Below are 15600 nucleotides of genomic sequence, written 5' to 3' on the forward strand. Positions count from 1 at the left end.
GATCTTTAAAACTTTATTCAGCCAATTCTCTCAGGCCCCAGGCCCTGATGATGACTGTCACCCCGACCCCTTTCCCCACAGGAGCCATTCAGCTGAGGCCACCACACATTACATACATCCACACACTTCATGGAAAATACCTGAGGGAGAGACCCTGGCTTTGATTAGCAAACGAGGTATGAACCTGGGCCAGTGCCCACATTCACACAGACCCTGGCCCAGGGATATCCTCTTCCTATGAGGCATTAAGGCACTTGCTGCACTGTGAGCCAGTACTCCCTGTCCTCGGGGTGTATGAGGAGTTGGCACTGTAGAGAGAAACCAAGACTCTTCCTCAGTGCCTGCCTTATTCTGAGGACCCACCCTTAGCTCTGATAAGGATATCCTGAGACCACATTCAAGATCCAAAACCCTTCCCTATAGATGAGGGCCCTCACCCCTGCAAACATGACCCTGTTCTGTTTGTAGGGTCTCCAAGATTCTCACTTCTGAGACACAAATTGAGGAGACTTCTGTCTGCTCCACTCCTGCTCCTTCCCAGGGTAGCCCTGGCCCACCAATGCCCAGTACAGAGGGGCAGAGGGGTGCAGAGCCATACCCAGCTACACCCACAGGTGGACACAGGGGGCAAGCTCCTTCGCTGTTCTCTGGGCTCATTCCCCCAGTGGAGGAGGGCCTTCATGCACACTCATTCCACAGGTCCCACTGGCCCTGTCACACTCACACAGCACGCTCTTGGCACTGCCTGCTCTCCGCCTTCCACCTGGGAGTACAAGGTCACCCCAGGGGGCAGGCGTGCAGGGCCTCTTGGATCTTCTGGCGGCAATAGGAATACTTCTGCAGGATCTGGCGGAGGTGCGCCTCTTCCTCCCGCTGCAGGATACGCAGGAAGTTATGCAGTTCAGGCATGCTGAAGGCGTCCCACTGCAAGGGGGTAAAGGGGAATATACAGGCTACAGAAGGGATGGCCAAGCCAGCTTCTCAGAGAAGACTAGCACCTCATGTTCGTTCACACGAGTTGGACTGGGCTTTCTGATGTCAGGCTCCTGGCTGAATGAGTTCTGCTAGGATCTGTGACAGCAGTTTGTATGGAAGATGGGTCCTACAAAACAGTCACCTTACTGAGGTAACCAAATCAGATGTTCCCTGTGGACAGGTCAGGCACAATCTGGGTCTAATTCCACTTCACAGCTTCCAGGTAAAAAGTCGAATGCCTGAAGGGGCCCCTTCATGTCATTAGATGGACTCCTGCATCTCCAGAAGATTTTCCACACCAGGAAAGATCAAAGCACCAAGACAATTCTTCCTGGCCTCTTGGGACAACCCTATGCTTTGGCATGAGTGGTCTGGAAGCCTTCACTTTAGTTACAATACCTATACACTCCTAAAACTGCTTTGCAAGGCTTGTCCTCCAGCACAATTCCTCCTCCAAGCCTTACTGTAGCTACAGTCCATCAGCCCCGTCCAGTGACAACCAAGAAACTAAGAAGAACTATGTACTCACGTTCACCTCCCCAGAGTCATTTTCCTTCAGGATGAAGCTCAGGGCCTTGTCACTGGGCCCCGCCAGGAGCCGCAGCTGCAGCGGCTGCTCATCATCCGACAGCTTCCGCAAGTACACTGTGAAGGGGAAGTAATGATCAGAGACAGGCCAGCTGCTCAGTCCCTGCATGCACGGTATATACCCTCACATGAGGCAGGGTGGAGTAGGAAGCCCACCTTGGCCGTGACGCTCAGCCCGCTCAAAAAGTGCAAACTTGCGGGGGTCATCCACCACCAAGAACTTTCGTAGCAGGGCCTCAATGACCTCACGTGCCCTTGTGCGTGACAACACATGCAGGTGCTTGACAATATCCTTGGGCAGGTAAAAGGAAGTGTGGCGCCTGACACTTGCACTCCGTCCTGGGCCCTGCCGGGCATCCTGCAAGGAGGGTGGCTTCTTGCTGGAGGGCACTGAGACAGGGCGCACCAGTTTCAGCTGAACCTTGATGAAGCCTGTGTAAGAGCCGTCCTTGTTCTAAATAAATAAAGAAACCAAACCTTGACAGTAGGTTCCAGGTGAGATGAAGCACTAGGGTTCTGTCTACCTGAGGCTAGGCTGGGTATGTACTAATTACCGCTTGGTAATTACTGCCTGAGGTATCACCACCCAAGAATCCTCAGTTGTGACCCTCTGGGTATCAGGCATACAGCTGGGTACCTCCTCTCCACACCCGCTTCCTGAGCAGTCAACTCACCAAGCTCATGAAGAGGTTGCTATTGATCTGGCCATTGTACTCCTTGATCTTCTTCTCAATCTCAGCTTGAGAAAGGTCAGGTGTCTCCCATTCCACAGGCTCGTCCTGCAAGATGGGCCAGCATGGACACAGGGCCCTTGAGGAACCCAGGGCTTCTCTGAAAAAAGGCCTCTGGGGCAGTCCTTGGAAACTGACTGCCTTTGGCCCCGTCACTGATGTACATATATATAGCTGCCCAGCTGGTGCCTGCCCTGAACCCACCACTGCTTCTCGTTCTGCACACTATGAGTAGATAAGGCAAAGGCAGAATCATTTGGCTTCTGCTACCTGCCTAGTGCCTCAGCACTCAGTGTAGTCCTAAGGATACGACAGAAGCAGGGGCAACTGAAGGCAGATGGCCAGGGGCTAGGAACAGCTGAGGGACTCTAAGGAGGGGCTCTCATTTAAAGTAAAATCAGGCTGGGTGTAGTGGCTTACATACTGCAATCCCAGCACTTTGGAAGGCCAAGGTAGGAGGATCACTTGATGATCCTCAGGAGTTTGAGACCAGCTTATGTTGCTTATGAGGCAACATAGCAAGACCTCATCTCTACTAAAAAAAAAAAAAAAAAAAAAAAAGAAAAAAAATAGCCGGATGTGGTGGCGTGTGCCTGTAGTCCCAACTATTCAGGACGCTGAGGTAAGAGGATCTTTTGAGCCTGGGAGATTGTGGCTACAATCTTTGTCTTTGTGGCTAGTATTTTTGTGTCACTGTACTCCAGCCTGGGCAATTGAGTGAGACCCTGCTTCAAAAAACAGAAACAACAAAGAATAAAGTAAACACACCTCAACTGTGCATTCTAATCACAGAACCCTAGCTGAGCTGGAGTGAGGGTTTGTCCTAAAGAAGGCAGCCCATTTTTCTCCTCTGCCCCAGCACAGGGCCATGACCCACTGCAGGGTGAGAGGAGTGGAGAGTGATGCACATCAGTAGTCCAGCCATCAGTGGGCAGAGCAGTAGTATTTGGAGTCAGCTCTCCATGTCTCATACATAGTGAGAAAAATCACTGTGACGGGACCTTGAGTCAAGCTGCACAAAAGGCTTGGGTCTGGACAGCTTCCTGGTGGGTTTCTGCAGCTGCCTGTGCTGTCTGGAGATTTAGCTCAAAGATTTTTTCTTTTTTTGAGATGAAATCTTGCCCTGTCACCCAGGCTGGAGTGTGGTGGGCTTGATCTTGGCTCAGTACAACCTCCATTTCCCGGGTTCAAGTGATTCTCCTGCCTCAGCCTCTTAAGTAGCTGGGATTACAGCTAATTTGTTTTGTTTGTTTTTTTTTTTTTTGAGACGGAGTTTCACTCGTTACCCAGGCTGGAGTGCAATGGCGCGATCTCAGCTCACTGCAACCTCTGCCTCCTGGGTTCAGGCAATTCTCCTGCCTCAGCCTCCCGAGTAGCTGGGATTACAGGCACACGCCACCATGCCCAGCTAATTTTTTAAAAAAATATTTTTAGTAGAGATGGGGTTTCACCATGTTGGCCAGGCTGGTCTCAAACCCCTGACCTCAAGTGATCCGCCCACGTCAGCCTCCCAAAGTGCTGGGATTACAGGCATGAGCCACTGTCCCCGGCCCAAAGATTTTTAACTCCACCACTCACTCCCTACCTCATCTAGGGACTGGACTCTTGCCAGAAGGGTGGAGTGTGGGACAGGGCAGCCAGGGCTCTGAACTGACTTTCTTCTCTCAGACTCCCTGGGCCCACAGCAACAGCCTTACTTCCTGTTGACGTCAGATAGGCCCTAGTTAGAATGGGAGTGTCACAGACACAGCTGAATTCGGCACTGACCAATATTTTGTCCCAGAAGAATTCCCACAGGTTTCCTGTAGAATAATTTTGTGCCCAGCCCAGGAGAGCCAGGGTTCTCCCTGACTATGCCTTGGAGTCTCCTTAAGCTGCTTAAACCATCTGATGGGGACAAATGGAGAGGACAGATGAGGGAGCAGGGTGGAGCCCATGGTCTTTTAGCAGAATGCTCCTCACCCAGAACTCGCTGCTACTCTGCGGCTAGCAAGGAAGTGGGGCTGAGAACTGAGGCCAGGGCTTCCCCGGAAAAAGGTACAGCGTGAGGGGTGGAACTGAAGCTCATGTGCTTCCCCAAGTATCCAAAGGTCTCCTGGATGGAGGAGAGCATTGGAGTGAAAACCCCAGCACAAACCTTATTGGGGACAGTGGGCAACCTTTTCAGGTTAGTAAACAAATGGTGTGGGTCCTGGAAAATGAGGGCTGCAAGCTGTGAGTAAGCGGTAGATGTGTTTGTTCAGTGTACCAGTGGGAACGGTACTAGTGGTAAGAGAAATACCAGGCACACTCTAGTGCCAGGGCAAGAAGGAAGATCATTCTGTTTGCAGAACAGGGAGGGCATAGGGATGGTGTTAACTTATTCTTGTGTTGGCTCTGAGCTCCTACCTAAGAATGAGAAAGCTTGCTCCTTCTTCCCTTCCTGGATCATCCAGGAACCCTGGGCTGGGATGTAGTGACCTCATTTCCAGCTCCTTCCCTTCTGGAGATGAACCTCCCTCACTATCTTCATTCAGAAAACAAAGGACTTGGACTAGAGGCACTGCACAGTCCTTCCAGGATTCTAAAGGAGGAAGAGTTTCTTTTTCTGTTTCCAAAGCTGCCTGCTAGAAGAGGATTTCAACAGCCATGCCAGTTGGATGCACAGCAGGACCATGGAATTTCCCTTCTGCACCATAGGGACCCACCCTCCACTTTACCACCATTCATAAAAACTGATTTTTTTGTTTTGAGACAGATTCTCACTCTGTTGCTCAGGCTGGAGTACGGTGGCATGATCTCAGCTCATTGTAACCTTTGCCTCCCCGGTTCAAGCAATCCTCCTGCCTCACCCTTCTGAGTAGCTGGAATTACATACATAAGGTGTGTGCCACCACGCTTAGCCCTCCTTTTCAATTGGTTAGTTTTCCCACCTTTCCACAGTGGAAAATGACTCAGGACTGAGTGACATGAAAACAAGCCCAGGCATCTACACTCAACCCTTGCACCCAAGCTATGGGCTGAGATTCTGGGGTGCTGAGCACCAACCCCTTTGTAAGAAATTTTGTAAAGTTTTATCTAAAGCATCACCCACAACTCCACTTTCTTTACTTAAATAAGGATTTCCACCCCACTGATACCAGGCATACTGAGCTTCACAGTCCCTATTTCTCTCTTCTGGTGCCCGGGCCTGGTTCTCTGAGCCTGGTGGTTACACCCATGGCACCTAGCACAGAGTTCTCTGATAATGGGGACACCTAGGAGGTTCCAAGACACCTTACAGTTCTGGGTTAGTAATCTGGATCTCTTTCCACCTCTTTAGGCATTTTACAATATAACCTTCCCCCTTCTTGTGGATAAAATGCTCCTGAATGCTTATGGTCCAAAACAAGACTTCCTTTCTATCCATTCCAAATCTTTCTCCAGATCCATCCTAGAGGAGGGATCAGAATCTTCCACAACCCAGCAGCTAGCTGGCTCCATCCAGGAGTGCATAAAGAGGAGATCTCCCTCTACCTCTCAGTTTTCCTAAACATACTTCTCAATTCCTGGAGAGGACTCCTCCCTCTCCACTTCCTCCCCTAGTCTCCCCAAGAAGCCGGCAGGAGCATCCGAACGCGGAAATCGAGGTGCTAGCTGCTCGGTTGGCTTTAGTCATAACCGGATTATGCCCGGCTCAGATCTACCACAAGCCACGCAGCTGCCTTCTCTGTTCAACCGGTCGGTGACAGAAACCAAGGGGGCCCCAGCACCCAGTATCGACGCGCTGGAATCGGGGTCTTACACACGGTTCCGCGGGCCAGTCCTCGGCCAGGACCCGCGGGGAGCCACGTAGCCTGGAGGGCGGGGCTACCCACCGACCCAGGATGTGGCAACTCACCGGGGAGGGTGGGGCTCCAGCGACAGCCTCCCGCCCCTTGACGGCACCCCCTGGCTCCCACCTGGTCCCGGCGCGGCCTGCGCGCTAACGAGGTTCGCGCGGTGAAGTACTGCTCGAGCTCCGAGTCGGAGTCCTCTTGGCTGCAGTAGCCACTGCTTGTCGTGCTGCTCCAGGTCATCTCGAAAGAAGGCGTCTCCGCCTCGCCCATCGCCCTGCCCGCCCGTCTCTCTAGTCCTGAGCGTCCGCAGCCGCCAACCACCTCCCCGGTCGCGTGCGCGCATGCGTGCCTGTACGCGTGTCAGTGTGCGCGTGCGCCCCGGCGAGCGCAACCGTTAAGACTGAAACGTAGATCGCCGGGATCTAGCTCTTGTCTCATTGGCGGAGGAACTTCGGGGCGGGCATACGCACGCTTCGCCCCCAGGAATGACCTCATCGCTCCGGCAGCTCCACTTACAGACCTCACCTTCTACAGGAAACGGGGCGGGTGCCAGCGTCTACGCAGCCGCACCAGAGTGGCCACTGGCCGTAGGCGAGGGCTGGAAGGTGTGGGAACTGCGCGTGCGCGGAGCCTGGGCCCGCCTCGGCAGCGGTCTGACGGCAGTCTGCGGAGTCCGTGCGGAGCCGGCAATCCAGGCACCCCTCCCAGCCCCCGCGCAGAATTAGCCTCTCTCTGCCTCTAGGAAATCGGCAATTAGAACGCTCATTGCGCGCAGCACCGGGCAGCCCTCGGGAATGCCTGCGCTGTGGCCTGCCCTTCCTCGCCCTGCTCATACGCCCTCAGTCCCGCGCTCACCACGTTCGTGTCCCGCTCCACCGCGGGTTCCCAGCCCAGGTCCCGGGGCCCGCAGCAGTCCAGGCAGACGAGCGCGCGGCAACGGTAGTGGCAGGTGAACTTGCAATCTGCAGAGAGGCCTGGCCGTAAGGCGGAGCAGCCCTAGGTCGGGGAATTGTCCCGGAGATTGAAGGGAAACCCCAGGGAGTGGGCCGCTGCCCGCCAGGCTCCAGAGGCCCGGCCTATCTCAGTGGGTTACCTCCCACTGTTAGGCGGACTCTAATGTTGGTCACCCTGGGTCTGGAAACCGGCCGGAAGGCCACAGGCAGTTGGGATGCACGCCTGCTCAACAGTTGGATCTCATTGCCTCCCGCAGAGGTTCCCCCTTCCTTATTTGCAACTTCTATGTAACACTTCTGCCCATTTACTTGAGGGGAAAACCAAACTTTTTCCGCCCACCTTGGCCTCTAAAGTGCTTGGATTACAGGCGTGAGCCACTATGCCCGGCCAAAACCAAACGTCTTTAACCTATGTCCTCCCTCTGGTTGTCATCCGTCTCTACTCCCCTCAGACCAAAACACTGGTCTCTATAGATTCTAATCAGCCTTCACTCTCTCCTCCACCCACTCCAGCCAGGCTTGCCTCTCCCTCCAGGAAACTGCCCAGGACAGGGTCCTCAGCGATCTGCATACTGCCAAATGGAATCCAGTATCCCAGTCTCCATTCTCACCCCCTCAGCATCATTTGAAGCCTGCTCCCTTTGACTCCCCGGGGACACATTCTCGCGGGTTTCCTCCTATCAACCTGCAGCTCCTGCTCAGCTCCTTTGCAGATTCTGACTCGACTTCCAGATCTCACGGTGGTCTGGGCTCAGTCCTGATAGCTGGCCTGGTCTCTCTACACCCACCTGCCTCAGATCCACAGTTGAAACACTGACCTAGATTAGATCCTCTGTGCCAGTACCTTCACTAGGATGTCTAAAGGATGTTTCAAGTGAACATGGTCAAAATTTAATTCCCCTTTCTTCCACCTCACTGCTACCCTTGCCTAGCTTCCTCACTGCAGCAAAAATGGCCACATTGCTCCCAGTTACTGGAGACAAAACCTACTTATCTTTGATTCCTCCCTTGTCTCTACTTCTGATACACGCCCAAATCGTCCTGCTTTTTTTTTTTATCTCCATGGCCACTTTATTTTTCTTTGAGAACGCTACAATATCCCAGCCTTGTTCTTTTTTTTTTTTTTTTTGAGACAGAGTCTCTGTTGCCAGGCTGGAGTGTAGTGGTACGATCTCAACTCACTGCAGCCTCCGCCACCTGGCTTCAAACGATTCTCCTGCCTCAGCCTTCTGAGTCGCTGGGATTACAGGCACCCACCACCACACCCAGATAATTTTTTGTATTTTTAGTAGAGATGGGGTTTCGCCATGTTGGCCAGGCTAATCTTGAACTCCTGACCTCAGGTGATCCACCCACCTCGGCCTCCCAAAGTGCTAGGATTACAGACGTGAGCCACCGTGGCCGTCTCCTTGTTCATTCTTTGTATTCTTTCACAACTTTGTGCTTCCCCCAGCTGAATTTGTGATATTCTCTTGTACCAGATGAGAGGGTCTCCACGAACACACAGACCTGGGACACCAACCACCCACAAGTTCCTGTTACAATTATTTGGGGAGTTTTTAAAATTTGCTGATGCCTAGGGTCCACTCCCAGCAGTTGATTCAACAGGTCTGAGGTGGGATCTAAGCATAGAAGGTCAGAGGGCTGTAAAAGTGCCCCTGGTGATTCCAGCTGGTGTCTAGCTATGGGAGAGCAACTTTTGCCTTGCTGGTGATTCCCAGGGGTGCAGAAGGACTGCTGGGTGTGTAACTGTATTCCATATTTTAGCATCTGATTCACTGGGTCAGAAATGGGTGTTTGCTAAATAAAGACTCAACAAAACTCCTGCTTGCAGGGGGCCCTCCCAAGGCTCTAACTTTTTCCAGGCTCCCTCCCATATAGGTGGGTAACTTCACCCCAAAGGTTCTGGAGGGGAGTCACAGTGAGTGAATCTTCGGGAAGAGGCAAGCCTGGAAAGATGGCCTCAGAGAACAGTAGGCACAAATCCTTTCTCAAGAAGGGCCAAGGCACTTTAAAGAAACTTGAAATCAGCACATTTTTACATACAAGCAGCCACCTCTGCCCATCTGTGCCCCAGATACGGGAGGACTTCGAAAAGGGATAAACCATTTTCGCACACTCTTCAGCGATGGGGCAAAAGTAACGGACCTAGTCTGCGGGAGCTGTCCCTGCCGACCCTCTGCCGCGTCTTGACCCGCGGCGACGGCGCTGCCCCTTGGCTGCCCCTTCCGCTCTCGTAGGCGCGCGGGGCCGCTACTCACGCGCGCACTGCAGGCCCTTGCGCACGACGCCCCAGATGAAGTCGCCGCAGAGGTCGCACCACGTGTGCGTGGCGGGCCCCGCGGGCTGGAAGCGGTGGCCACGGCCCGGGACCAGCTGCCGTGCGGGGTTACGCGCAGTACTCCGCGCGATGCGCAGCGCGTTGGCACGCTCCAGCCGAGTGCGGCCCTGCCCGGCGCGCCCGGTGGGTGCCAGCTCCCGCAGCTCAATGAGCTCAGGTTCTGCCGACATGGCCCGGTCGGACCGGGGCTTGGCTGGCTTTGGGCGCTAGGAAGCGCGGGCCGGGCGGGGCCGCAGGGCGGGTCTGACTTTAGCACCGCCCCCGAGATCTAGGCTGACGAGGCGGGAAGGAGCTGAGAGCCGCGCAATGGAAACCTGGGTGGGGGGGACTGTGGGGCCCGAAGGCGGGGTTGGGCGTGTGTCGGGGTGGGGGGCGCTCTCGCAGATCCCCGGCCTTGCCCTTCCTTCCCTCCTTCGTCCCCTCCTCACCCCCAACCCCCGACGGCCACGACGCCGGCGACCGCAAAACACCACGTGGACCCGTGTTTCTGGAGGCCAGCTTTACCATGCTAGAGGAAGAGGGTCCCCGCATCCGGCCCTCGCCCTCCCGCCCCGGTTTGCTGAGGCAAAGCACTTGGCCTGCCCACAGGGTGGAGCAGGAAGTCTCAAGCCTTCCCTTGGGGAGGGGAGGAGGGGGATGGGTCAGCACCTTTACCGCCCGCTTTGCTCTCCACCACAGAGACTGGGGCTCTGGCAGAGGCTGGCCCGTGATCTTGAGATTCAGGGGTGCGTTCTGAGTGGATTCCCTTGGCATGGGTTGGTCAGCCCTCAGCAAGGACAGCCCTCATTTGGCTCTGTCACCCTGGGCTGCCAGGACACAAGTCTTTTTATGCTTTTCCCAGTGCTTGACTTGGCACTTCCTGTAGGCAGGTGGGTACTCAGGATCTCAGCACATGTGGGGGATGTGGGAGTAGGGCTTAGGGGTCCAAGGTCCTAGGATATCCTCACCTTTGGCAATACCACTCATTCTGGCATCGTGAGCAGCGCTTGGAAGCCTCTGCACTGCAGTAGGCACAGTGGGGCCGCTCTGGAGCTACTGCCTCTAGCACATCCAGCCTGTAGGTCTCAGCCCACCTTGGGGAGAATCAGGAAGGTCTGACTGGCCCTGGAAGGTGGGAGCACCCCTGCCCACATCCATGCCTCCTGCATCCCACCCACCCCACCCTGCCAGTTCCACAGGCCTTACCTTTGTGCCTGCAGCCGCAAGTCTTGCTCTGAGGGGCTGAACACATGCTGGAGCTGGTGCTTGGCAACTGCCTGCCACTTGCCTCTGTTCTCTCGCTCTAGCCGCTCCCAGATTTCTGGGATCTAGGGGAGAGAAGTGGAGAGTGGCAGGAAGGAGCTGGTAAAGTAGGACAGTGGTCCTGAGCAGCTAACTTTCCAGTGCCTACCTGTTCCAACACCAGGTCCTTCTTAGGGGGCTGGGTTTCAGCCAGGGCCAGGTGGGCCAGGAAACTCTGCAGGTGGGCCAGGTTGGGCAGCTGGTCCAGTAGGGTGTCTGTGAGGAAGGCCCGAAGCTGCAAGGGTATCCAGTGGAGGCCAGTGTGATGCAGGTGCTGGCCAGGGGGCCAAGGAAAAGGAAGGGGCTGGGTTGGGCTGAGCATGCCTGTAGGGACCCATGTCCCACTAGCTGCTGTGTCACCTGAGGCCCAAGGACTGAAAAGAGTACTGGGACTGAGGTGGGTGGGCAAAGATAAACAGCAGGGACGCAGTTGGGGTAGGATGGGGAGGGGTAGTGCTGGGGCTGTGGGGATTGGTGTGGAGGGAGTCCGACCTTGAGTAGGTGTCCTTTGGCAAAACTTGTGAGGCAGTAGCGTGCCTGGGCCTCGGGGCTTAGCAGCAGGTTGTACAGGGCGATCCACACTTGCCCATCCAACTTGCTCAGCTTTTGCTGCTCTGAGGGGGCCACAGTATGCCAACGGCTGCCCTTGAACTGCTGCAGCTTGCCTGGGGAGAGGAACCAGCACACTGGGTGCAGGCGTTGCATTCTCTTCAAGTGAGCCAGCCATGGGGCCTGGGAGACTGACCATTGCCTGGGAATGGTGGGAGAGCCTGGGCCACAGGACTTGGGCAGGCTATATAGTGCTGCTCACCCCAGAGCAGGATGAGCCTCGGTAGTGGACACATGGGCCTGGCCTGCTGCAGAGCTCAGGTCTAGGACAAGCTTGGCTGAGGCATCCTGGTATCCTCAGTGGGCTTGGGGACAGGGTTTGTTTTCATATATGCAAGCTATCCCCCTTTACCAAAAAGATATCCTGAAGCAGTAGCCTGGGGCTTAGGCTGGTGGGGGAGGACCCTACCTCCTTCCCGCCGGCTCCAGGGACTATGCTCCAGCAGTTCCACCAGGAGGCAGGGCAGGTTGTGTGTGCTGAGCATGCGGCTCAAGGTACTGAGGGAGAGGCTAGGGGCAGGAATGTTGGGAAGGAGGTGAGCAGAGGCAGGCTACAGGCCCAGTCTTCCAGCCTTCCACGGTAGGCCCAGGCCCAGTCAGGCTGCCCACCTGTCCACGCAGTCTGTGATGTAGCGCAGTACTGAGAGGGCCTTCAGAGCAATCTCAAATTCCATCAACTCTGCCTGCTTCTGTAGCTCCTGGGAGGCCACACAGTGTTTATGCTGGGCCACTGGGCCACTCTCACTTGCGCAGGCCTTGGGGAACCCAGACCTAGGCCTTCTCAACCCTAGGGAACCTCAACCCACCTGCATGGGGTTGTTGTCCTGGGACCCCTCCTTCTCAGGGGGGCCACCACAGCCACTCTGGGCCACCAGCAGAGTCAGTTTGCGGTGGCAATAGTCTACCAAGTCCAAGACAGTGTCTTCTGCTGACTCACACACCTCCTGGGTGAAGCGGGGAGGGAAACTTTCTGTGTCTGATGCCCTCCTCACACAGATGCAACCTTCTTTCCTGCCAGGCCCTGACCTGGAACAGTGGCCCATGGGCAGAGATAGTCTCTCACCTTGTGGAAGAACACTGTCTCCAAGAGGTTGATGATGGAGGCCTCGTGGTGTACCTGTTAGACAAAAAGAAGAACAGGGCCTGAGGGAGGGATAGGGGCCACCAGCTTTCCTCCCGGGTCCAGAGCCCTCTGAAAGAGTGGGAGGAAGTATGAACTAGGGGCCAGCTCACCACCATGTAGATGGGGAAGGTGTTCTGAGGCTTGAAGTCCTCCACCCTGCAGAGCACGGGGAACACCTTCTGCTTCCACATCTCCACTGCAATCAGCTCCTCCACCAGCGTTGGGATCTTTGAAGTGGGGGGAAAGGACAGGGGGAAAGGACAGGAGTAAGATGGGCCTAGCCTGGCAACCCTCCCATCCCTGGCTCAGCTCAGCCCAGATCTCCTCAAACACTGCTGGGCCCCTAGACTCTCCTAGACCCCATGAGTATCCTTCCTGACTTCTCTTTTGCAACTTGGACCTTCATTTCCAGCTGCTCCCAACACCTCTGTGGATGTCCCCCATGCTTGTGACTGGCTCCTGCCCAGTCCCCAGACTGCCTTGCCCTGCCTGCACCTGTACCCTTATCCTCTCTCCCTCCATTCAGGCATTCAAGCCAGCCCTTCTGCTCATGCCCTCCCTCTTGTCCTTGTCCTCTGGTCCTCCAAGGCTCTTGTGTGCCTTGGCCTCACTCTTACTCAGGACCCTTCACAGTGCCCTGTTCCTACCCTATCCCCTAGTAACGAGCTCCACCTTTCTCTTACAAAGGAACTCTTTTTTTTGTGTGTGTGTGAATTGATATTTCAGGTCATCTGCTGGTGATACTCCCTGGTCCATGTTCCAGCCAGGCATCTCCCTGGTTTCTAACTCTGCTCTCTCATGTTAGGAAGGCTGCTTCCTTCCCTGCCAAAGATCCACTTCCAATTAAGTTATCTCCCCTCCCCCGCAGCCTTACAGTCAATTCACAGATGCCTTTAGGATTTGGGCCTTCCCCTCGAATCCTAAGCTGTTCTAGGACCTGCAACTTTCTCTTTATTCAACTCATGCCCTGCACCTGGCCTGGTGTGCCAGAGTCCTGTCCATAGGGATACATAATGTAACACATTCCTCTTTCACCTTCAGGGAGGACAGGTATACCAGGCCAGAGGGCAAAACACACAGGGCATTCCTGAGGGGTAGAGTGGGTATGGAGGAAGGCAGGAATCCTGCCTGTGACCTCAGGGTACCTTCCCATGGGTGACCAGCAGCTCCTGAATGGGCTCGCCCTGGCTGACTGTGGCATCGAGTATGGCTTGCATGTTCAGCTTCTCCAGGTTCTCGTGCTGCTGGTTCCACCTGCCCCCGAGGGTAAGTGCATGTGGGTGCACGTGTGTGCATTAGGAGTGAGGATGGGGGCTGGATCCTACTGAAACCTAACCTGATCCTAAGGGGCCACAGGGGGCTCAGGAGCAATAATACTCCTGTCTCAGAACGCTCTGCTTCCCCATTTGGAGGCCCCTCCACACTGGGCAGCCCCTCCACCCGTATCAGGCCCCAGCTCCCCCACTCAAGGACAATGACCCCATGACTCCGCCTGACCCAGGTGCCTCACCCTTCGGAGCCCATCTCGCGTAGCGGGAAGCTGCGCAGACCCCGCACCAGCACGTCAGCTTCCCCGGGCAGCAGCAGCTCCAGGTCTCCCATGTCGAGGCCGGGGTCCGACAGACCCTGGGCAGCAGTCGGGTGGGGTTACTAACACACGGGGACGATGCCCGACGGTGCCAAAGTCTGGGATCGGACAGTTACGGGACGGTTGGGGAGCGTGGGTTCTCGCAGTCATGGAAACGGGTTCGCCGCGCCTGCGCATTGCGGCCTGGGCCCGCCCCTGGAGGTAGCTCTCGCCTAAATCCGGGCGGGTCTACCGCCGGCCTCACCTAGGCCGCTGCCAATCGCTACAGTACCTGGATTCCCAGAGCTTTTCGGGCTGTGACCCACGAGTCTCTCCCGATTCTTGTGGCCTGGACTCTCTCCTGGGACGCCAAGTCGGCCTGCACAGGGATGGGGTAACCCCGACCCCACCAGCTCTTCCTGCGGCTGTGGCATGTTGACCCACTCGCTGCTCCTCCTCCTCCTCCTTATGGCGTCCCGGCTCCACTAGTTGGCTCCTGAAATACTTACTGCCAGGGCGCACGACTTCTCTCCATCCAGAATGTCGTCACCTGTCATGGGATAACTGTGGCAGCCTTTTCTCTAGACTTATTTCCACGCTTGGTCCTCATGAACAGCCGGGAGCCTCTTTTTAAAAAGTGTATGTCAGGCCAGGCGCGGTGGCTCACACCTGTAATCCCAGCACTTTGGGAGGCTGAGGCAGGCGGATCACTTGAGGTCAGGAGTTCGAGACCAGCCTGGGCAAAATGGTGAAACTCTGTCTCTATTAAAAATACAAAAATTACCCAGGTGTGGTGGCACACACCTATAGCCCCAGCTACTCGGGAGGCTGAGGTAGGAGAACTGCTTGAGCCCAGGAGGCAGAGGTTGCAGTGAGGCGAGATTGCACCACTGTACTTCAGCCTGGAGGACAAAACGACACTGTTTCAAAAAAAAAAAAAAGAAAGAAAGAAAAAACGTGTACAATTACTCTCTGGCATGAGAGAGGCTCTGCAGCTACTTCGGAGCACCAAATGCTAGGTCTGTCACAGCTTACTAGCACTTCTGCAAGATCTACTTCTTGCCCTCTCTCATACCTTGGGACTTGGATACTCGCTTCTCCCCCTTGCTTCCCTGGATCTCCCTCATACATTCCAAAGAGGTTTTTGCCTCAGGGGTTTTGCACTGTGCCTGGAATACTCTTCCTTCAGGGCTCAGTTTACACGTTGGATGGCCTTTCTTGGCCATTTAATCCAGAGCAGTCCCTGCTTCCAACCCAATTCATTCTTGATCACATCTTTTTTCTTTTTTTTTTGCGGTGGCATCTCCTCTGTCACCTAGGGTAGAGTGCATGATCTTGACTCACTGCAACCTCTGCCTCCTGGGTTCAAGTGATTCTTCCACCTCAGCTTCCTGAGTAGCTGGGATTACAGGTGTGCAGTAATCTGGCTGATTTTTTTTGTATTTTTTTAGTGGAGATGGGGTTTCACCATGTTGGCCAGGCTGGTCTTGAACTTCTGATGTTAGGTGATCTGCCCACCTCAGCCTCCCAAAGTGCTGGGATTATAGGCATGAGCCACTGGGCCATGCTACATCTGTTTCTTTCTAGGTTTATTTATTATTTTTATTTGAGACAGGGTCTTGCTTTGTCACCCAG

At 55.0% G+C, this 15600-nt stretch overlaps 2 protein-coding genes across 10 annotated transcripts; both read right to left on the bottom strand.

The window, feature by feature from the left end:
* On the bottom strand, positions 1–9580 carry RASSF1 (Ras association domain family member 1). 8 transcript variants are annotated; one of them, XM_008981694.5, is made up of 6 exons: positions 9306–9580; positions 6947–7053; positions 2238–2342; positions 1720–2017; positions 1505–1620; positions 1–924 (listed from the first exon to the last, which is right to left on the bottom strand). In XM_008981694.5, exons 1-6 carry the CDS (start codon positions 9553–9555, stop codon positions 778–780), a joined length of 1023 nt encoding a protein of 340 aa, XP_008979942.4. In that variant the 5' UTR covers positions 9556–9580; the 3' UTR covers positions 1–777. The 8 variants fall into 8 exon arrangements, with proteins under 8 accessions (XP_008979942.4, XP_008979946.4, XP_008979945.4 ...); XM_008981698.4 differs by lacking the exon at positions 6947–7053; XM_008981697.5 differs by lacking the exon at positions 6947–7053 and having other exon boundaries at positions 9193–9580.
* Positions 9581–9869: 289 nt separating this feature from the next.
* ZMYND10 (zinc finger MYND-type containing 10) lies at positions 9870–14134 on the bottom strand. 2 transcript variants are annotated; one of them, XM_002758384.7, is made up of 12 exons: positions 13909–14134; positions 13544–13652; positions 12509–12625; positions 12339–12392; positions 12082–12219; positions 11885–11973; positions 11685–11785; positions 11159–11331; positions 10776–10901; positions 10571–10692; positions 10333–10458; positions 9870–10244 (listed from the first exon to the last, which is right to left on the bottom strand). In XM_002758384.7, the coding sequence occupies exons 1-12, from the start codon at positions 13998–14000 to the stop codon at positions 10169–10171; spliced, it is 1323 nt and encodes a 440-aa protein (XP_002758430.1). In that variant the 5' UTR covers positions 14001–14134; the 3' UTR covers positions 9870–10168. The 2 variants fall into 2 exon arrangements, with proteins under 2 accessions (XP_002758430.1, XP_008979948.1); XM_008981700.6 differs by lacking the exon at positions 13544–13652.
* Between the last annotated feature and the right edge of the window lie 1466 nt (positions 14135–15600).

This window comes from Callithrix jacchus, chromosome 15 (genome assembly GCF_049354715.1).
Source record: "Callithrix jacchus isolate 240 chromosome 15, calJac240_pri, whole genome shotgun sequence".
Lineage (NCBI taxonomy): Eukaryota > Metazoa > Chordata > Mammalia > Primates > Cebidae > Callithrix > Callithrix jacchus.

Bases quoted from the DNA above. Each gene is read 5' to 3' on its own strand.
- RASSF1 (XM_008981694.5), bottom strand. From the start codon at position 9,555: ATGTCGGCAGAACCTGAGCTCATTGAGCTGCGGGAGCTGGCACCCACC. The intron at 7,054-9,305 runs GTGAGTAGCGGC...GCCTCTCTGCAG, and splicing joins CAAGGGCCTGCAGTGCGCGC to ATTGCAAGTTCACCTGCCAC. The intron at 1,621-1,719 runs GTGGGCTTCCTA...TCCCCTTCACAG, and splicing joins GGCTGAGCGTCACGGCCAAG to TGTACTTGCGGAAGCTGTCG.
- ZMYND10 (XM_002758384.7), bottom strand. From the start codon at position 14,000: ATGGGAGACCTGGAGCTGCTGCTGCCCGGGGAAGCTGACGTGCTGGTG. The intron at 12,393-12,508 runs GTGAGCTGGCCC...TTTGTCTAACAG, and splicing joins CCTTCCCCATCTACATGGTG to GTACACCACGAGGCCTCCAT. The intron at 11,786-11,884 runs GTGGGCAGCCTG...TCCTGCCCCTAG, and splicing joins ATCACAGACTGCGTGGACAG to CCTCTCCCTCAGTACCTTGA.